This window comes from Antechinus flavipes, chromosome 5 (assembly GCF_016432865.1).
Source record: "Antechinus flavipes isolate AdamAnt ecotype Samford, QLD, Australia chromosome 5, AdamAnt_v2, whole genome shotgun sequence".
Lineage (NCBI taxonomy): Eukaryota > Metazoa > Chordata > Mammalia > Dasyuromorphia > Dasyuridae > Antechinus > Antechinus flavipes.
In genome coordinates, this window is record NC_067402.1 from 104,125,657 (window position 1) to 104,149,328 (window position 23,672).

Genomic DNA, 23,672 nt, shown 5'->3' on the forward strand with positions numbered 1-23,672 from the left:
AATGAAGGTATATGTGGATGGAAGAAAGGAAGTGAGAAAGGAAAAGGGAGGAAAGGAAGGAGAGAGGGGGGGAGAAGAAGGGGAGAGAGAGAGAGAGAGAGAGAGAGAGAGAGAGAGAGAAAGAGAGAGAGAGAGAGAGAGAGAGAGAGAGAGAGGAGAAAAGGAAGAAAGGGAAGGAAAGGGGAAGGGTTGACCAACTTTCAAGAGGTCATTTAATCTCCCAGCTTCTTATGCCATCAGAGTTTCAAGTCTAATCCTTTCTGAGTATTAGGGGTGGGGCAAGAACTCTTTTAGAAAAGAAAGAGAAAAGTACCACTACACAATAATCCTTTGGCATCATTGATTGTAGTCATAGCATTTTAGGTCCATCCATTTACTCTTTCTAACCCCAAATTGGAAATTGACTACAGTCATAACCAATCCAGAACTAATGGCTAGGATTAACACTAAATTTCCAAAATATGGGGGTTATTTAGAATTTTGAGGTCCCGCTGCTTGATCAGTCAATAAAGATGCCCAGAACTGAGAGTTGAAGTGTCTCATTTGTATAACAGGAAAAAGACAAGCTTTCAAAGGCAGTGTGCAATTATTAAGTGATTGGCAGGCATGGTACTAAACACTGGAGATACAAGTGCAAGCAGAAAAAAATAATCTTTCTCTTAAAGAGTTTACTTTCTTAATGGGGAAAGACAATACAAAAAGGAAATGAAAAGGGGAGTTTGGCTTCCTTTTGGGGATATAAATGATGAAATCCTGAGAGTCAGAAGCAGAGCTGGAAGGGTAATGATGCATGGCCACTTTGGGTTGATACCCAAAGTATTTTAGCAAGAATTTACCAAAGGTAGGAGAGTGTCAGAGAAAAGCTGGCTCATTATTAAAGTATAAACAGAAAGAAGCCGTAGAACTTTTATAATTATTACCTTATAAGGGGTGATACTAGCAAACATGAAGATAAAAGTTTTTTCTTTTGTTTTATTATTGGTAGTTGGTAAGTGAAAGGAAGACATATAAAGAGGCAAAAAAAAATGTGAATGAAGAACTTTCCAGGGTTGTGACAAAGAAAACCTTCTCCTTAAACTTCTTTTTTCTTAAATGAGTTGCTAGTAAAGGGGGGGGAAGCCTGCAGCCCAAAACATTCCCTGACACTTTAGGTCCAGAATGTTAAAAAAAAGATTCCTAACTCCTTTTCTTCACTGTGAGTCTTCTTCTTTCCAAATCTTGTCTCCATTTTTTTTTTATTTTTGGAAATATCACCTCTTTCCATTGTTCAAAAGCCTCCAGTAGCACCACATTACCTTTTAGAAGGGACTGGCAACTTAAAACATACGGGTTTATCATTTTCAGAAGACTTGCACATAAATTAGTTCATTTGATTCTTAAGGTCCAGATAATTCACATTTTAAAACTATGGAAACACCCTCAAAGCCTAGAATTAGAACTTTTAACTATGACTTTAATATTCTTTTTGCTATATTGCAATGTTTTCCATAATTTTTAGAAATATCAAATTTCCCCTAAGAAGTGCTTCTACTACAAGGCACTGACCCACATTTAACATCGTACACCAAGATAAGGTCAAAATGGGTTCATGACCTAGGCATAAAGAATGAGATTATAAATAAATTGGAAGAGCATAGGATAGTTTACCTCTCAGACCTGTAGAACAGGAAGGAATTTATGACCAAAGAACTAGAGATCATTATTGATCACAAAATAGAAAATTTTGATTATATAAAATTGAAAAGTTTTTGTACAAACAAAACCAATGCAGACAAGATTAGAAGGGAAGTCATAAATTGGGAAAACATTTTTACAGTCAAAGGTTCTGATAAAGGCCTCAGTTAGTTTTTTCTCTCCTTTCTCCCTCTCCCTCCTCACCAATGTTTTGTTTCTGACCATCTCCCTCAATCTGCCCTCCCTTTTTTAGTCCCTCTCCACTTTCTTATCCCTTTCTCATGTACTTCTGTTCTCCCTTCTATTAGTATCCCCTATAGGATGAGACAAATTTCAATATCAAACTAAATATGTATTATATTTATTTGAGTCAAATCTAATTAGATTAAAATTCAAACAATAATCATTTCTTTCTCTCAATAATAGGTCATTTTTTGCCTCTTCATGTGATGTAACTTATCTCATTTTACCTCCTCTTTCCTCTTCTCCCAATACAATCCTTTTTCCTCCCCTAGTTTCTTTTTTTGTATCATCACATTAAAGTCAACTTATACTTAACACCTTCGAAGTATATCCCTAACAAAGATATGGTTTTTAAGAGTTACATATATCATCTTCCCATGTGGAGATGTAAACATTTTAACCTTTAAAAAACAAATTTTTTTTCCCTTCCCTTTTTACCTTATTATGCTTCTCTTGAGTTCTGTCTTTGAAGATCAAATTTTCTGTATAGTGCTGGTCTTTTCGTCAAAAATATTTCAACCCCCCCCCCCCCATTTCATTGAATCCCCATCTTTTTTCCTGAAATATAATGCTTAGTTTTGCTGGGTAACTGATTCTTGATTGCAGTCCAAGCCTCTTTGCCCTGTGGAATATCATATTCCAGGGACTTCAATCCTTTAAAATGGAAGCTGCTAGGTCCTAGGTAATCCTGATTGTGGTTCTTCAATATTTGAAATCTTTCTTTATGGTTGCTTACATTATTTTTCTTGATCTGATAATTCTGGAATGTAGCTATGATATCCTTTGTAGTTTTCATTTTGAGGTCTCTTTCAGGAAGTGAATGGAGGATTTTTTCATTGTCTATTTTACCCGCTTGTTCTAGGGTATCAGGGCAGTTTGATGATTTCTTGAAAGATGTTGCACCTTTTTCATCGTGGTTTTCAGGTAGTCCAATAATTCTTAGATTGTCTTTCCTGTATCTCTTTTCCAGGTCAGTTGTTTTTCCAAGGAAGTACTTTATATTTTCTTCCCTGTTTTCATTTTGTTGGTTTTGTTTGACTGATTTTTAAAAAAATGATAACTTTTTATTTTCAAAATATCAGATAGTTTTTAACATATACCCTTTCAAAAACTTGTATTCCAAATTTTTCTCCTTCCCTTCCTCCTACTTCCCTCAGGGAGCAAGTAATTCAATATATGTTAAACATGTGCAATTCTATAATATTTCTACATTTATCATGCTGTACAAGAAAAATCAGAGTTTTACTGATTCTTGCTGTCTCATTGAGCCATTCACTTCCATTTGTCCAATTCTAATTTTTAGTTAATTATTTTCTATAGTTAGCTTTTTTTTACCTCCTTTTGCATTTAGCCAATTGAACTTTTAAGTTGTTTTGTTCATTGGATTTTTTTTCCCATTTCACCAATTCTATTTTTTTAAGAAGTGATTTTCTTCAGTATAGATATTTTTTCCATTTCACCAAATGTATTTTTAAGGAGTTGTTTTCTTCAGACTATTTCTGTATTTCCTTTTTCAAACTCCTGCAAAGCTCTCATTTCCTTTCTTCATTTTTCTTTTAACTCTTAAGATTCTTTTTGAATTCTTCCAAGAGAATCATTTGAGTTTCAGATCAGTTCATATCCTGCTTTGAGGCTTCATCTGCAGGCATTTTGCCTTTAGTGTCCTCAGAGTTTGAAGTCTGTTCTTCCCTCTCTCCATAATAGCTATTTATGATCAGAGTCTTTTTTTGCATTTTTTCTCATTTTTGAATGTTGAAATCTGCTCTTATGGCACAGGGGAGATTATCCCCAGCTTCCTCTATAGGGTGAGAGAGGTTTTACACTGCCTTGGGGCTGATGGTGCTGCATGCTTCCACCCTGTGCTGGTTGGGCAAGTCCTGCCTGTTATGCTAGGGTATAGGGAGTCACTATTTGCCTTCTGTAGTTGCATTAAGAGATCACACAGTTAGTCTGCTGAACCAGTGGCTTAGGAACCAGGACAGAGTTGCCAATACTGCTGTATTTCAGCTAAGTCTCCCATCATATTCCCCACATGGGACTGCACCTGCAATGGGCTGTGTTCCCCCTGGCCCTGGGATAGACCTTTCCTGAAGTCCTCCCAAGATATCTTCTGCTAGAAATTTGTTACCCTCCAAATATTTGTGGGTTTTGTCATTCCAAAATCCATTTAGGGGCCTGATCTATTATTGATTCTGAGGGAAGCCAGGAAAAGCTCAGGCAAAGTCCTGTATACTATCCACCACCCCCATGATTTTTTTTTTACTACTTTGGAGGAGAAGCAGAAAGGCACTTTCTGGGAGGCTTAGTGGAGTTGGCTTGAAGGGGAAGGAAGATATTAATAGCAGCTGTTTCTTCTTAAAGGGAGTGTCAACTGGACTGAATCAGCCTCTAACCTGTGGAGGGCAAGAGCCCAACAGAACAGGATAGAGACTGGAGAGTCAGGAATCAAACAGGGAAGTTTCAAAGTGAGGGGAAGCAGATGAGGCAAGCAAGGAAGCAGATAAAACATATAGGCCCTAGCTCTTCCTCTAATCAGGGGACTTAAGGCAAGGTGGAAAGATCTCAATAATTATATCAATATTTATGCAGTGAGTTTCAGTGCTGATAGTGAGGGGTAACAGCAGCAGTGTGACAAGTTTGATCCTTAGCAGAGCTTTTATGACCAGAACATGGATACAGAAGGTATTTTTGTTTGAGGTCAGCAAATACCTCGTGCTGGTGCTGGTCAAAACAATACAATAATTATGTGATTTTACTAGAAGGTGAGTGCAAAGGATTATTGCTATGCCAAGTTCAGGGAATAGCTTACTTGCTGTGCTTTGACTCTAGAAGACAGGATGTTTCCTAATGACATGTCCCCATTCGGGCCAAATGGAAGGGGTCTGAAAGAATCTCTACCTTTTTGGCCAATAAGTGAGAAGCAGGTGCAAGTCTGCTATAGGAGACCAGTTGGGCCAGTGCAAGCATTTTATCCCAGGCGTGTTTGAAGAGAATTATTGGGGAAGTATATTCCAGGTATCATTACTAGCCATAGTTTGCTTGCAAACAGAAAAGAGCCGGGGGATCCAAGAATGTAGGGTCCTCGTGGTTGAGCACATAAAAAAAGGAAAGAGGCAAAAAAAAAATACCCCCCCCCAAAAAAAACCCTAAGACATATATTCGTCCCTTATCTGGAATCTTGGGACATCTGTCCCATCTGGATGTCAGTTGCTTCTGTGTCTACATAGATAAACCTTGAGGTCCCTGGAGAGTTCTGCTATCTACTCAGGAGCAAAGGGTATCTTCAAGTGATCCAGGAGTCCACATCCACAAATTTCGTAGCTGTACGAGTAGTCAGAAAGACCTGGTAGGAGCCCTTAGAAGACATATGGGTTGACAAATATGAGAAAACTCCTTGTATCAATTTTTGGATCTGAGATTCTGATTAGCATAACATAGGTTCTTGGTTAAGGATCTCTAAAGAGCACCTAAAAGTGGTCTCTTTTCCCAACCAGGAAGGACTGGATTCAAACAATGCAATAAAGTTTTCTCACAGTTCCCATAATTGCATGATAATATAAATCGGGACAAATCAAACCACTTAGAGGGCTCACAATGAACTAATTTTGAGGAAAGAGATTTACATGTCACCAGGATAACCAAGAAAACTTAAACATAGCTAACATCAAGGTTCCTTTTATCCTAGTAGCCCATTCTTATTATCCATTTAATCAGCACATGGTTCTTAGAGATCTTTTCTTGGACAATTGACTTTATTTTCAGTACTTTGTAATGATGAGTCATTTCTCCCTTAGGAGGATATTATTCCAATATGTAAGTTATTCTTATTTGCCTCCTATTATAGTAAGAGGTATCTATTTAATAGATTTAGTATTGTACTTACAAAAGTTGATTACAAAAATTTGATATAAGAGGAAAAAGAGGGACATAGTTGTAACAATGTCTTGTTTCATAATGGGGAAAAATTTCCCTAGCTCAGTTTGATTCCAGGTATGATTTATATCTGCTAGCCAATCATATAGTTATAGTATATCAAAAACAAGGCTCAGTATTAACTAAGTGGGAAAATTTCCTTTTCAGAAATTTTCTTTTTCAGAAAGGAAATAGCAAAATGTAGGAATAGTCAGATATACTTGGGGCATGTCAAAGTCATCCCCAAAACTTTTCCCAGGTACCAACATCTACTTTTAGCAGTTCCCAGAAAGCAGCACATGCCATTTTCTACCAATTCAGACAACTATCCTCAAATCTCAAAACAATACTAAATTATAATCCCAAGAATTTTTACATTAAGTAGCAAAATTTCACTTACCACAATTTAGGGCTTGAATAATCTTTCCTGATGTTTTCTTAATACTTAATATTTAATTTATCCTTTACTTATAAATTAAAACTACTCATATTCTGAGGCTTTAGACATAACAGCACATACCTGTTAGTTGAGTCATCATTAACATATTGAAGCTACATCTTTGAACCATCACATAGACTTTCAATAGTTAAAATGAAAATTTGTCTTTATATATTATTGTTTTATAACAAAATATACTTAATTAAATATTGTGTCATTTAAATAATTGAATTATATAACAAAATATACTTCACTAAATATTTAAATAACTATTTAAATGCAATTTCTATTTTTTCATTATATTCCTTTAAAAGCCTAATTCATGTGTGACTGCATCCAGATTAAAAAGATGTTTTGTCTAGTAGCATTTCTGGGATAATGGTCCCAGATCTCACAACATAAGAAAATCTGGAAGCACAAGAATAACATAAAGAGTCATGTATTTAAAACATGAAAAAAAATTTCAGATGCATTTCTAAATTATTGCATATGAAAATCATGATTCTTTTAACCTTGGCACTTTAAAACCAATTTAGAGTTATTAGGTATGGAACAATTACATTCAATTAAACAAATAATAATAATGCCAGTCACTTTGTTAAGCACTTTACAATCATGATTTTGATCCTCTCAACAACCCTGGGAGGTGAGTAATATTATTTTAATCTTTACAGATCATTTTAATCTTTACAGATAATTTACTTATTCACTTGAAATTTTGCTCATGTATCTCATTTTTTCCCTAGGTACAAATGCAGATTTTCCCATGATATTCATTTGCCTGGAAATAGCAAAATTCTGAAAAATAATGCACTTTTTGGCATCAATGAATCAGAACTCAAAGTCCTGCTTTTTCAGAATGATCCTTCCCTTTGGCCTGAGGTGAGTCACAGAAACTTTATATTAGTAATAATAACATAATAATAATTAATAATAATTAGAATTAATATGTAGTAATAATAATGCTAGAGGAAGTCCAATATCAAGGTGCCTACTAAATATAGGGCCCCTTACTGATTGCATACCCAAGGCACTTAAGAATGGGGTTATCCTTGGTGGCACAGGTCTCTTGAGAGCAAATGGGCTTAGAATCTGTTACTGAATTGTTGAAGATTTTGACTCTGGAAACAGTGTGGCATTGAACTAAGAGGTATGCTAAAATGAATACTAGACAGAGAGACCGAAGATCTAGAATTTTTGTCCCAGCTCTATGATTTATCAGCTAAATGATCTTAGCAAATCATTAAACCATTCTGGGGTACTTTACTTGTCCTCTACAATGAGAATATTGATCTAGATTAGCCTGGTGAAGCTTTTGAAATCCTTTTAAAGAATAATGATTTTAAATGCAGATAGATACAGAGCATTTTAATGGGAACAAATTACATTGAAACACAATTATCAGAATTTTTTTTTAAAGAAAATGCATACATACACATGCAAATTCATGGACCCCACTAAGAACTTGAGCTGGATGATCTCCAGCATTTGTTCAATTCTACAATTATGTAATGCTAAATAAGATACAATTCTATATATGTGTATGTGCATGGCCTTTGGAAGAAATTGTTCTCATTCATCCATTCCACTGGGGAAAAATCTTTACTTCTTCAAAGACATCCTTATAATTCCTTATAATGAGGTTACCCTCAACCTGGTTTACTCTGTCTGCTGAGTTGGTTTGACCAAGTTATGGCCACTATGCATGTTTCTTGGAGCCACAGGTGATAGCTTGGTGTCAGGTAGCCATCAAAAGTAGATGAGGGACCTTGAAAAGGGTCAGCAAGCCTTCACACCAGAGTTGCTATTCCTTCCCAAACTCTGAAGGTTAGTAGAATGTTGAGAAGACAAGAAAACTAACATAAACATTGAATGGACTGCCTTATGAAACAAATCATAAAATACCCATCACTGTAAATATTTAAGAAAAGGGCAAAATTAACAGAAATATTGTAGAAAGGATTCTTTCATTGACTGGAAAGTTAGAATCAGTGACTTAACCCTAAATAATTTTCAATATTGAGATTCTAAAATGCAAAATAAGAAAACAAACTTGATTAGTGTAATATAGCTCCATCAAAGGAGATGTTTGCATAGCCAATTTGTACTGGGTGGTTCTCTCAAAGAACAAGAAAAGAGGTGACTAGGAAAGAAATAATTAAAATCAGTAGTGCAAAATTGATTTTAATTCTAATGTTTAGACTTAAGTCAAATTAGAATTAATATTCCCCATTGCAATAAATTTTCCTCAGGTAACCTCAATTCACTTGGGTCACAATTCTATTCTTGTGATTTATCTCAATCTTATATTGTCTGGGGTAGTCAAAAAAGAAATAGTATGTCACTGAACTTTTTGTAATGACTGATTACAATTAGTCATTGGAGACTAATTTACAATTTCATTCTTGGAACTTCACCCAACAAACTTCCCCAAAGCTTAGATTTTTGTCTTGTAATTATCATTCCTGGATTCCTTTTTACTGTGAATTGAATCTCTATCACTATATTGTTTACCTTTGTAATCTCATCCTCTATCCACTTCACTAAATTCAAGTTGAATCAGTAGCCCTTCTAGCTTTATAGTAAAACCCCTTGCCTGCCACTTGATCCTATCAGTAGAGGATTACTCTCATTTTCCCAAAGAAGAAATAATGTGGAGGGAATTCTGGGTAGATGGGGGAGTAGATTGGTAAATTTCAAGCTCTCCTGATTTCCCCCACAAACAGAACAAAGTTGTGCCTCAGGGCGAACATAGACTGGTGAAAAACCAAGAACACTTGAGCAAAACAGGGGTTCTTCTGATACAACACTAAAAGTTCTAGAGAAAAGGAGCTGAGGTGACTTACAATCCACCTGTCTGAAGTGCAAATACCTCTGGGCTAGCTGCACAGTAATTTCTAGTGGAGATCCACTATGTTCCCATGTTATGGGAACAAGGAAGATCAGTGTTCATCTTCAGAGGACACTGAAGTAAAAAAGCTTCTTTTACCCCAGGGGGTAACATGAAATAGTTCCCTACCCAGAAGGAATTTATAGAAGAACTCAAAAATCAAATGAGACATTGAGGAAAACTAAAGAAAAAAATTAAAACCATCCAAGAAAAACAAGATTATGAAAAAAAGTCAATTAAAAAAGAGGTAGAGTTCCAAAGATGAAAATAACTCTTTGAAAATTAGAATTGGGCAAGGGGAAGCCAATGAAGCCACGAGAGACCAAGAAATAACAAAATACCTATCAGCCTTCATGTGGGTAATAAGAGAAAATACAATTCTACTGGCTCCATCTCTGTTGAAACTTAAGTTGTACCTATCCACTGTGAGACAAGATGTCTCTTTATATAATATCAAGAGGTATAAAGTCTTATGTGTAGTTTTAAGGTATGAAAATTAAATTATTAAATGCCTACTATGTGTCAGACACTGTGCAATGTTACTTTCCCTTAATCCTGTCAGCCATGAATACACCAAAAAGTCCTAAATATCTCAAATGTGTGTAAATACTTAACCCTTTCCCATTCCCTTTGAACAGATGAGAACATTGTCTCAATCTCCAGCTTGAACTTTTCTTCTTAGGCAATAAATTCAGTACAATCTTTGTAAACTGTTCTACATTCTCCTTTGGACCTGGAGTTTCTTCCATTTTTGCAGTTCACAGGGGTTTTATTTTAAGAGGACAATTTTATAGAGAATTTATACAAGATTTATCAAATCAATGTTCTGAAGAGATGATACAAAGGCACTCTTAAGATCTCTCTGAAGAACTTTGGAATCTTGTGAGACCTGGGAGACACTGGCATAGGATCACCCAGTATGGGTACCCACTGTGCTTTGTGAGCAAAGCAGAATTGGAATTAATTCTAATGTTTAGACTTAAGTCAAATTAGAATTAATATTCCCCATTGCAGTAAATTTTCCTCAGGTAACCTCAAATAAGTCAAAAGAAACATGAGATGTACACATTTATATGTATAAATCTCCAGTCCAAATATTCATGTAGACTTTTTATACCTGACTTGTGGTAGAACCTTCTGATCACCTGTGGTTGGATGTACTGTACCCTAACATGCTGATGTCATTTTGATCCTAACAACCAACTGACTAGAATCCTGGACCTGGAGTCAAGAAAACCTGAATTGAAATTTGGTCTCAGATATTTATTACCTCTGGGAGTCTGGGGGGTGAGGGGGCATTTAATTTCTTGGTACCTCGGTTTCCTCGTCTGTAAAATGAGGATAATAATAGTGCCTACCTCTCAGGGCTGTTGGGAGATCAATGGAGATAATATTTGCTAGGATCACTTGGCTCAATGTCTAATATAGAGTAGGTGCTATGTACATGCTTAATCCCTTCCAATACCCCCTGAAGAACATTAGACTAGAGACAGAGGTTACACCCTTCCACAAGCCTGATTTTGTTATCCTCAAGTTATCAAAGACAATAGAAGTTTATTGCTTATTATCTATCCTCTAGCATATTACAATGGTTCTTTTCCCTTTCTCTATTCCTTTATCACAAAATCCTGGGACATAGGTAAAATAGGTATTTTTTCCCCTTATTCATCGAAAAAGAAGTTTAGTTTGACCAAGTCATTATTAAAACTACCTTTCCAAGTACAGCAATTCTTTTCAGCATATCCAAGAAAATTTCTTTAAATGTTTTCTTTGATTTGTTTTGCTCTTAATTTGTCTGCTGTTACTCTTTTAAAAAATTATTTATTTAAATACACAGAATAAGAACAAAGAAAAACAGAAAAGGAACATAAAACAAAACAAAATAAAAGAGAACATGGTCATATGCACAGCAGAACATCAGGGAGAATTAAAAAAATATAACAACAAATTATCAGATCAAGAAAATATATATATTAGTAGAAGTTATATTCATGGGTGTCCGTCTTTTCTTTACTTCCTTTTGTTCTCTGTTGTGCACCTTTTTTACTTTATTTTCCCCTTCCTTTCATCTCCTCTACCCCCAAGCAGGCTATAGTTAAGAAAAAATATTTTTACGTATACATATGTAGATAAATACATACATTCACACACTTATTTTTCCTATCCCTTCTGACTCTTTGCTTTAATTTTGCTCCTAACTTGCCTTGCTATTACTAACCAAAGATCCCTCCTTTGTCTTCTTTCCTTAACCTTTGCTTCCCTATCTGCTCATCCCTCTCCCCTTATTTCTTTATAGATTTTAGAGGGTGCTATATTCTTCTGCTGTACATACATACACATATATACACACACACACATATATATATATATATACATAATATATATTATACACACACAAGACTAAGGTTTTCCATACTACAAGTCTAAGACTCTGCCACCTATCTGCCTCAAGAGAAGAATAAATTATCAAAACACAGCTATTTAGAAAGACTTATTCCCTGGATGTGCCACATACTTAATTTTAATCTACCAAAGGTCTAAGCAACAAAACAAGTCAGATATATCAAAGATGCCCAGGTAGCTGACATTCCATCTGCTATATATGTAATTCTGCCTTTTCAGCTTGATGTTTACTAGCATGTTTGTTCTTGACCATAAAACTACTTTGTTAAACCTTGACTCATGTACTATTTTGGTGCCACTTTGAATCCTTTTTAACAAAGAGTTAGATTGTGGAAGTTGAGGAGCTTGATGAACTGAGAAGTAAGGGCATATCAGGACATATCAATGTGTAAACTGAAGTCACCAATGACAACAGCAGGAGCTGTTAAAAAATGATGTGAAAAAGAAAACCCTGAAAGAAAGTGTTTCTGGGTAATAACCAACTTATTAATTAGGATGCTCATAAATTAATAAATTGATGGTTAGTGGCTTTTCTCAATAACCAAGTCATCAAGGGAGACCCCAAAATGCCTTTAAATTCCTTCTGAAAGGGAACTCCCCTGACAAGTGGAATTCATTCCTGATTAGTGGACACTTGGTAAAGAAATGAGCTAAAAGTCTTCAACTTCTGCTGAGAACACTTATCTTGAGATACAACAGCCTTGAGGTATCTAGGCAGGGGAACCCATCTCCATCTGGCTTTCTCTAGCTAGTTTTCTCCATCATGAGCTGAGTTGCCCTAAATTCAAGTGGAGGGGGACCATGGACAGGGATTCCTCTTCCTGGCAAAGGTTTGCCCAGACTGGATTATGTTTATACTCTAAACAGAAATTAGGTCAACCAGTTGGGGTTGTTACCTTGAAGGCTAAAAATAAATTTCATTATTTAGCCAAGCCCTTGAGAGGATGACTAATTGTTTTTTAGGAGTTGGGTCTTAACAGAAGAAATGGATCATATATTAATAATTAGTTATTAATATAATATTAATATCGCAATGCTTAGTGACTTTTTCTTTCATTTTCGGCTATCCTATCCCTCCCCTCACCCTTTTTCCCTGTCCCCTTATCTGAAAAAAAAACCAAAACTTTTGTAACCAATATGTATATTCAAACAAAACAAATTCCCACATTTGCCGTCTCTGAGAATATTTGTCTTATTCTGCATCTTGAGTACAGGGTATAGTATTGAAACAGTGTCTATCTACTGTCTGTCTAGACAGGGTGTCTAATGTTGTTCTTGATTTAAGAAAAAATCCCTAATGAGTTTTTCAAGGCAGACAGTTGTTTCAAGAGATAATGACTCTTTCCCTCATGAAATTAGATTTTTATAGATGTATATTTTTGTATTTTATTTCTAGCACCTACACATGCTTGGTACATATAGCAGGTACTTATTATATGCTTGTTAAATTTTTTTCTACTTTTTAAAAATTAGAAAAGCTTTTTATTTTCAAAACATATGCATAATTTTCAATATTTACCCTTGCAAAATCTTGTGTTTCAAATTCCCCCCCCATCCCTACATAGCAAGTAATCCATATATGTTAAACATGTCAATTATTATTTTCAAAGAATTATTTTCATCCTTGAAATCCTGTACCTCCTTTTCTAGTTGGTTAACTCATCAAATTTAATCATTTATTCATGCCTTGAGATATTGAAATAATTTTCTACTGACCCTTTGCCTCTTAAAACCCAATCTCATAACAGAAAAATATAACTTTAAAAATTATTCTGACTAAAAAAAAAATTATTCTGATTTTAATAAATATCCCTCAAAAAAAGAGCATTTCCATTTATGAAATAGAACAGAAAAAGCAAATAACATATAATATTACACATCTCTATTATTTACCGTTTACTTTTTAAAAAAGTATATAATAAACTATTTTAGTCAGCGTGAAAATTGGTTATTTCACTATTTTTCACAAATTTTCCCAAATATATCACAGATCTTCAAAACAGGCCAAAATGGCCAATTATCCATTACTTTATAGGAATCATTTTTCATAAGTGGGTTGGACTAGGTAGGCATTGAATACTAAATATATATGTTTATTGTACTTGGTGTTTGACTGTATAACAAAATCTTTTAACTTATAATCAGTTATATTTCCTATGGCTGTACCCTCTTCTAACTCTGAACAGTTTTCTTGTCTTCACTTAAACAAATTCTTGTCTTTCTGACTTTACTCATGTAATTCTGAGATTCCGTCACCTTGACTGGTCCTCTTAGTATCCTTGATCTGGTTGGTTAATTGAATATTATCTGTGTACATTTCCATGAGAATTCACCCAATGATACTTTTGTAACAAAAAGTGCTATATTAAACACTGGATAAGAAGGAATCTTTAATTGCTAAGTGTCTTACTACCTTTTTGAAAATTAATAGACATTTTTGTATATATTGGTCATTTTCCAACAAACCCATTCCATTTTTATTAATTATTTTTCCAAATACATGTAAAGATAGTTTTCAACATTCATTCCCCTCCCTGCCCCAACTTGATAGTATTTTATTTTTTTTCAATTACATGTAAACGTAGTTTTCAACATTTACTTTTATAAGATTTTGACTTTCAGCTTTTTTTCCTTCCCTTCCTTCATTCCCCCCTATCCAAGACAGCAAATAATTGATACAGATTACACATATACAATCCTTTTAAAAATATTTACATATTTGTCATGTTGTGCAAGAAAAATCTGACCAAAGGGGGAGAAAAAACACACACACAAAAAAAAACAAACAAACAAGCAAACAAAAAGATGAAAATACTATGCTTTGATCCACATTGAGTATCCATACTTCTCTCTCTGGATGTAGATGGCATTTCCCATTCCAAGTCTATTGAAATTGTCTTCAATCCCATTCCATTTTGAGAGAATTCTAATTTCAGGGGGTTTCTTTTTCTTTTTTGTACACCTCTTTGTCAGTCTGGTGAAGAATTTCTCAGAATAATGTTTTTAAATTCACAAAATTTACAAAGGAGACCAATTATATAGGCTACCTACTTTTAAGCTTTTAATAACACAAAACTGACCTATGATTTTTGAGACCTCTTATACTGAAATAGTTACTAAAGTGTTTAATAAAAAACAAACAACCCAGTTCATAGACCCCAGGTTAAAAATCCATGCACTACTTAATAAACTTCTTAAAGAAAAAAATCTATGTACTAATAGGAAATTTTTCCTTTCATGAAGCCTGAATTGTCTCTGCAACTTACTGTTCTATCCCTAGAGTCAAAAAAAGTAGTAATATAATTGCTTATGCACAATCCAACTCTCCATATACTTGAAGACTATTGGTGGGCCCCTGAGCCTTGTATTTTTTAGACTAGACCCCCTCAGTTCCTTAAGTTAATCCTCATGTGGCATAAACTTGAGACTCCACATTTTCTTTATTTTCCTCAAATGGAAGCTCTGGCTGACCAGATTCCTTTCTAAAAGGAACTGAAAACATCAGACCTGTTTGATGAAACAAAAATATAGCTGAGGCCTGATTAGGACTGATAATGAGTCCTGTATAGTGGTCACATTTTTCAAATTCACATTTCATATTTCCACAGGGCTAGAGCCAGATACCATAATTACAAAATTACATCTTTGAATATCAGTGCAAATTCAAATGGATGTAACCACTTAGTTTTGTTGTTGTTGTTGTTATTACAATATCACACTTCTCGCATTGAATTTATGTGATCCAGTAACTCTCCTTCTCCTCCTTTCCCACTTCAACAACCTTTTTCAGTTTCTTTGTATTGAATTAAAGGAATTTTTGTGATCTGATATGTATGGAACATAGCTGCTATTTGAAGTTGGTTGGGTGTTTTGTTTTTCATTTATGTTTTTTGTTTTTTAATATCATCTTCACTTCTTAGTATTGGGTTCAAATTGAGCTGACATAAAAAGAGAATACCAAATCTTGAGCCTACATGTTACCATTTTTGAATATAAAGACCATATAATAATTTGAAATGTTTCTTGATCCTTCTGTTCCAGGTCTGCCCTTACTACAACAGAGGTGAAGGGCCCTATGGATCCTGCAATCTCCAAGATAATTGTCCCAAGCTCCATGTTTGTAAACACTTCATCTGGGGGGAGTGCAGGTTTCAGAAATGCAAGAGATCTCATAATCTACATGCTGAAAATGTGATGAAGTTGCTGAGAGATCAAGGGCTGAATACCTCTGTCATCTTAAACATCCAGAGAATCTGCAAGTATAAGCATTCAGAGATCTGCAAGTCTTTGGACAAGAAGAAAGGTAAGAATGGAAGGGATCTCATAAATGACAGTATGGAGATGGGTTTGTTTTTTCTTTGCTAGAAATTTAGAGAAACCTTCTAAGCTTCACACTGCTTGGCCACCCTCAGTTTTGCCATTTGGAAAACTTTCCATGACTATCATTTTAAAAAATTCGTAGAATCATCTTTAGAGCTAGAAGGTACCATAGAGTTTACCTGCTCCAACTCCCTCACTTTTTAAGTCAGAAATCTTTAGGTCAGAAAGATTTCAGTAACTGGGAGTCTTGTTTTTTAATTTTAAAATTTTGATTAATATCATTTGTTTTGAATTCACCTTTATTTCAGAATATTTCTGCTCCCCCATCCAGGAAGCCATCCCTTAGAGCAAAAAGTAAAAAGAAAGAGTAGGGGGAAACAGTTTGACAAAATTAATGAAATGTCAATGGAGACCAAATGTTTTATGCAAATGTTTTATAAGACATCATGTCCCATGCAAAGAAGTGAGAAAACCACATTTCACTCATCTCTTTTTTAAAGGCAAACTTAGTCATTCTACTTAGTTTCATTTTTTTCTCTCTATGTTGTTATCATTGTCTACATTTTCTTGTGTTTTTTTCCGTTATTACACTTAGCTTCAGTTCATTTGAGTCTTCCCATGTTCTCTGAAGAATGCTCTTTTCTTTCTATGAACCTCTCTCTCTTCATCCATTTCTTATAATGCTGTGATATTCCATTTTATTCCATAATTTATTTAGCTATTTGTTAATTGATGAATATCTAATTTGTTTCTAATTCTTGGCAACCACAAAAAGTTCGTGCTTTATTCTTTTATTCTTATTTATTTATTTATTGATATCTTGAGTGTGCCTTGGCAGATTGACTCCTAGACATTTTATGAATTTTGTAGATATTTTAATGAATACTTTCTTTTGATTATTTTCTCCTCACTTTTGTTATTTGCTAGATAGAAATGTCGGTGATCTTTGTGAATTTATCCTTTTTCTCATTTCTTTACTGAAATTATTAGTTGTCTCAGTTTCTTGGGTGGATTAAAAATCATCATTTCATTAGCAAATAAAGATAATTTTAATTTCTTCTTTTCAATTTTTATGCTTTTAATATCTTTCTTTTGTCTTATTCCTATTGGTAGTGCTTTTAGAACAATGAGAACATATTAGCCATGTTGATCAAAAAAACCACAAACCAAACCCACAATAAAAAATGAAGAAAATTGTTTCAATCTTCATTCAGATTTCATTGTTCTGTTTCTGGAGGTGGATAAGGAGGAAGCCTATTTTTTGTCATAGGCCTTTAGAATTAACTACTTTATAAACTTTAAAAAGAATTTAGTTATTTTATTTGCCTCTCAATTAATATGAAATCACTTTTAACACTCATTTTAAAAAATCTTAATTTCTCTTTCTCCTACTCCTCCCTATTCATTGAGAAGGCAAGCAATTTGATATAGATTTCTAGTTGTACTTCAGCTTGTTGACATTCATCTTGAAGTATGGTCCTCAGAAATGAACACAATTCTCCAAATATATTTGGACCAGAGCGAAAAAGAATTGTCACCTCTATTCTGGATATCATGAGTTATTTTAATTTTTATCTACTACATAACAGAAAAAAAAAGTCCTGGGCAAACTGTAATTAATAAGTAAGAATAATCTACCAAGACCAGAAATATTTAGACACCATTGAATATTATGCTGATTAGTATAGCTGGCACACAGAACCAAGTCAGAAGGATCCTCTGGATCCAAATGCCCCTAAGTAAAACCAAATATCAAGCCAGGAAATCACAAGTCAGAAAGTGTTTTAACCTATGAAGACTCAAGTTAGCTTCCTTAGATTTTTGTAGAAAATGAGAAAAAGATAACACTGGAAACTCTTTATTCTATATGAGAATTGGTTGAAAGAACTAGACCTGTTTTGCCTAAAGAAAGAAGACTTTGTTTGTTTGAAGGGTTGTTAAAGTAGATTACAGATTAGAACTGTTTTTCACAAATATATTTGTGGTTAAGTGGCAAATTTGAGCTCAGGATCAGGAGAACCTTTCTAATCATTAGAACTGGCCATAAGCAGAATGGGCACTGTCCCTGGAAGTCCTCGAAAGCAGGACCTTGATTTTGTAGGTAAGATTTTCATTCTGCTTTGTTTGAATTAGATGGCCTTATGGTGAATGTGGAAATATGTTGCACATGTTTAACCTATACTGGATTAGTTACTGTCTAGGGAGAGAGAAAAATTTGGAACACAAGGTTTTGCAAAAGTGAATGTTGAAGATTATCTTTGCATGTAATTGGAAAAATAAAAAAGCTATTACCAAAAAACTCATTGAATCAAAAAATATGAATAAATGGCCTTTGAGGCCTCTGACTCTGATATACTCTTAAATTTTCATTTACATGTATATTTTGTGTACATGTCTATATATCAGGTTTTCTGTCTTTGACTATTCTCCCATAGTCTTGAATTTAAGTTGTATTTCTGATTCATTTAATGTCATAGATTTTTACTCACAATTGCTTTTAAAAGCTTAGAGATACAGTTTCACTAAATAGAGATTGCAAGCTTCAAGACTTGTAGAAACACATTTATTTTATATGTCATTTCATGTTTTGTTTTTTTTTTAAACAGATAAACGATCTGAGTTTGCTTTTACAAGCAACGAGAAGACAAAAAGCAATGAAATTTGCCTTTACTACATCTGGAAATTCTGCAAACAAAAAAGTGAGTTGAATTTGTAACAGGAAAGTGTGAATTAGCTCTTACCTTCCCTCCAGGTATAAACTTACTCTATAGAATAGCAGTTTATGGGAAACGAATGTAAACTATCTGCATTTTTGTTTTTCTTCCTGGATTATTTATACCTTCTGAATCCAATTCTCCCTACGCAACAAGAGAACTGTTCGGTTCTGCAAACATATATTGTATCTAGGATATACTGCAACATATCCAACATATAAAGGACTGCTTGCCATCCTGGGGGGGGGGGGGGGGGGAAGAGGGAGGGAGGGGAAAAAAATCGGAACAGAAACGAGTGTCAATATAATGTAATTATTAAATAAAAAATTAAAAAAAAAAAAGAAAGAAAAATAAAAAGCTATTTTAAAAAAGGACAAACTATCTTAAAAAAAAAATAGCAGTTTAAACTGCCAGTTAAAGTTAACACAAATCCTATTTTCCAAGTTTGAATTTTGAAAAATTCTGCTTTCTTTGTTGTCATTATCATCCTTTAAAATTTTTTTTCAAGGAGTATGTCTTTTTAGAAAAGAGGCTACTAAAAGACAGACTCAATAATAGGGTTAATAAAAAGGGTTTTCCCTTTCAAGAATCAGGGAATCAAATCCAATTAAACCTAAGGTTTTGGGCCGATTGGATTTTGTGTGTGTGTGTGTGTGTGTGTGTGTGTGTGTGTGTGTGTGTGTGGTGTATTTATGCTTGAATAAGTTTTATGCTGTGTATATTTTTATATTTGGATACATTTCATTTTTAAAGAATTTGCACATGCTTCTTGCTTCATTTAGCAGACATTCTCTAAGAAATATTTAAACAACTCTTGCTACAAAATAGGAAAACAGGTAAAACTGCCTAATCAAGTCATTAGGGATGATAATATATGCCATTTTCTAATTTTGTTATTTATTCATTGTATAGTTTAACTTTTTGGTGCCCATTCTGTCCTGCTGTCTTTTTCTCTTTGTCTCTCTCTCTCTCCATTGTCAGTGTGAAGGTAAATTCACTAAGGAAAGGGCTTTCTTAACCCACTTTCTGTAGGTTTACCTTAAGGCACCCCAGAAGCACAGGTCCCCACAAATAAGGAAACATTTAACATATTCTTGTGTGTTACATTCCTGGGGTATATACAATGCTATCTACCCACGGTTAGTTCTGAGTGTCAAAAAAACAGCTTAACTCAATAGGTAATATCAAGATTTTTAAAATATAGGAATCCTTTATTCTTTAAGAAAGGGGCAACACAGATATGGTTGGAGGAACGCTGGGTTGAAAGTGTCTTTTTTAAAATTTAAAATAGATTTTTTTTTATTGGCATATTTTGTTTTTGTTCTTCTCCACCCAGCAAGTCATCCCTTATGACGAGATGAACAAAAGTTCAGAAAAAAATAATTCAAGAAAATCTGTAGTGTCACCTTCTTCCCCCCATTACTTCCTCAAAAAAAGGGAAGTGCATTTTCCTCTTGTTTCTTCAAGGACAAACTTGCTAACATGAATTCTTATCTTTCTTTTTTTCCTTCTTCCTTTCTTCATTTATCGCTTTCTCTTTTTCTTCCTCCCTCCCTCCCTTTATTCCCTTCTTCCTCCTTCCTTACTTTTCTCTTTAATTTGTGAGACAAGAATTAAGTGACTTGCCCAGAGTTACACAGCTAGTATCTGATGCTGAGTTTGAACTCAGGTCCTCCTGACTCCAGGGCTAGTGCTTTATCCATTGCACTATCTACTGCCCCTGATCATGGGGGTTTCTAGACAAGGATAGTTTCATTGATCCAGAGGATTCCAGGCATATAAGCACTTAATAAATGTTTATTAATTGACTGATGGTGTCCTCTTCCCTCATTCATTTGTGTATGTTTTCCAGGGCTTTATATGTGTATATATTGTTCCCCACTCCTCCAAAGGAATGTAAGGTCTTGGGGGCAAAGACTGTTTAGTTTTTGTCTTTGTATCTCAGTGCTTATTATGCTATGGTATCGGACACACATTAAGCTTTTAATGAATGCTTGTTGAATGAATGAATGGATCGATGTAAAATAAAATTTAATTTACCAAGAAGAAAAGCATATGTAATTTTTCAGAACATGCTGTTTGCATAAAACATTGTATCATGCTACTTCTTGCAGTGAGAGAATTTGGAAATAGCTCGTCATTTTGAGTCAAATGTTCAAGTGCAAATTGTCATGCTGCATTTGCTGTGATCTGGGTGATCTAAACTTTCTAAACTTCTCTTTCCACTTCTCTAAAGTGGATATTGGGAAGCTGGGTGGTTCAGTGGAGGTGGCACAGTGTACAGAGGGCTGGTTCTGCAGTTGGAAGGACCTGAGTTCAAACTCAGCCTCAGATGCTTATTAATTACATGATAGGCAAGTCATGTAACCTCAATCTGCCTCAGTTTCCTTATCTGTAAGAAGGAGACCCAGAAGACAATTATGACAAACTACTTCATAGATTACCTACCAAATGGAATTTCTATTAGAGTCAAATAAGATAATAATGGATATAAAGTTTCTTTAGACATTAAGTAATATTGAAAAATTATATTATTATTTATTTGTTTTTCATATTCAAAGGACTGTCTTAAAGTCATATTCTGTTTATTCTTTTCCAGTACTCATATTTATTTTCACTTCTTACGATTTAATAGTACTTTATTTTAATTGAAATTTTCATTTTCTTTACAGATAATTGTAAGAATATTCATTACAAGTTGCCGTACCGATGGCAACGGTTGGATGGCAGTGTTTGGAATGATCTTCCCATGATGGAAGGGATTGAAAAAATCTACTGTGACCCAAAGAACTCCAGGTAAAGTGAGATTTGCATCCTTTTTTCCTCAGCTCTGGCGTAGGACCAAATGTGGAAGCTCAGAATATATTCCCCATTATATTCCTTTAGATTCTAGTGATGTTGAATCATAGAAAAGTCCTAGTGAACACTGATCAACTTCTTATGGATGAAAAAAAAAAGACAGAATATGGCTACATTTGACAAGGATGGTTTCAATTTGTTGAGATAATTTTTCCAATTTGGAGATGCTATATATAACCTTAGAATTCACTCTGTTTTAATGAATCTGCTTTAATAACTGAAAAAAAATTTTTTTTCATGATTTTCTTTCTTTTGGTCTGTCTTTCACAAAATGACTAATTCAGAAATGTTTTGCATGATTACACATGTATAACTTATGTGAAATTGCTTGTAATCTCAGGCAGAGGAGAAGTGAGGGAGGAAGGAAGAGAATTTGGAACTCAACATTTTAAAAAAAGAATGTTAAAAAATTGTCTTTACATATAGATATAAATTAAAATTTAGAATTATTCATTGTAATAAGTAACAGATTCACTTGGGTGTTGAAACAAGGTTCATAAATTTTTTTTTAATACTCCAAGATTCCTTCCAATCCTGAGCTATTATCTTTTGTTTTCCTTTTTTTTTTTCCTGAAGCAATTGGGGTTAAGTGATTTGTCCTGAGTCACACAGCTAGGAATTATTTTGTGTCTGAGAGCAGATTTGAACTCAGGTCTTCCTGACTGCAGGGCTGGTGCTCTATCCATTACCCCACCTAGCTGCCCTAAGGTTCATAAATTTTACCTAGATAATACTCTAGTCACTTGACTCCCTTTGTAATTTACTTAACTTTCTTCCTTTCTCTCTTTATTACTTTCTTTCACATTTAGGCTTAAGTGGCTTGCCCAGCGTCACACAACTAGGATGTGTTAAGTGTCTGAGGCCAGATTTGAACTCAGGTTCTCCTGACTTTATGGCTAATGTGCTATCCCCTGTACCATCTAGCTGCTCCTAACCTTAGTTTTTTCATATTTAAAAATAGGGATAATAATGTTTATATTACTTTCCTCAATGATCAAAGTGCTTTGTGTACCTTAAATATTTGTTACACCTGAAATGTTTTGTCCACGGGAACTATTATTAGCATTTTTTGTTTTTGAAGTTAATTTCAAATGTGAATAATCTAGTTACTATATACTATATATACTAGTTACTAATAGTTACTATAGTTACTATTTGACTAGAAATATATTGGGTGCTTAAAGGGTCTCTGAAGGAATAACACAGATTTCGTTTATGGAAATACTTTATATATGGTTTAAATTTCTTTTTATTTTAAAATATTTAATTTTAAATTTAAAAATTTACTTTATTTTTATATCGCCTTCATTTCTCAAACACATCCTTACCTTGTGCCCAAATAGTTATTCCCTTTAACAAAGATTGAGGAAGGAGAAAGAATTTTTTAAAACAGAATCAACTAACCTGTTTATTGTGAATGACAACAAAGGTGATATTCTTCCTCATGTCTCCCTACTTCTAAAAAGAGGTACTAAGAATCAGTTTTCCAGTTCCCTTGTTCCTCTGCTTAAGCTGGAGAATTCCCAATTTTGACTAGTTTTGAGGTGAGAGAGAAACTGAACTTCTTGCAGGAGGGAATCCACACAAGTCTCTTTATTCCATCCTTTGGTTCTAGGTCCATAACCCTATATCTGTAGTTACTCTTTGAGTAGTATCATTGCTAACTAGACTAGGTGTTTCAAGTAGCCCTTGCTACACTTTTCATCTAGGAACACTCAAAGCTTAGGGCCTAGTGATTGGGACTATGCTTTCTCCTTTTTCTGTGTACTGAGTCATTATTTTTCCTTTAAATTTAGTAATAGGAACCATTCTTGTGCTTTTATTGATCTGTTATTCCCAGGTGAGGAACTCTCTGTACCAATGAAGGTTGGAAGTTTCTTGTCAATTTATAATCTTAGAGATTAGGTGATTTTTCTAGTATGTGTCAGAGAAGGGATTAGAACCCAGGTTTTCCTGATTCTGAGGCTAACTCTCTGTTCACTACTTCAAACTGCTTCTCTTTATTAAACCACCATTATTCCATGTCCCACTGTCTCTTCTACCAGGAAGGAAATGGCATGATTAGACATTAATTTGGGGAGGAGGGGGGGTTAAGCATTGTCTCACTGCCTGTAGCAGGAATAAAGCTAATTATTCCCTTCTGGGAAAAGGCACATTCAATTGGTTGATAATAAAAATTATAGGGTTCCCCAGTTAAGCCTACTTGTAACCTACTTTT

General features: G+C 34.3%; 1 protein-coding gene across 1 annotated transcript in view; it reads left to right on the forward strand.

Moving 5' to 3' along the window:
• LOC127538606 (protein mono-ADP-ribosyltransferase PARP12-like) overlaps positions 1–23,672 on the forward strand; it is a 57,675-nt gene that overhangs the window by 9,228 nt on the left and 24,775 nt on the right. Inside the window, 4 exon segments of the mRNA XM_051962396.1 lie at positions 7,015–7,150; positions 15,603–15,864; positions 18,488–18,580; positions 21,268–21,391. Of these exon segments, the coding sequence (XP_051818356.1) occupies positions 7,015–7,150; positions 15,603–15,864; positions 18,488–18,580; positions 21,268–21,391 (615 nt within the window).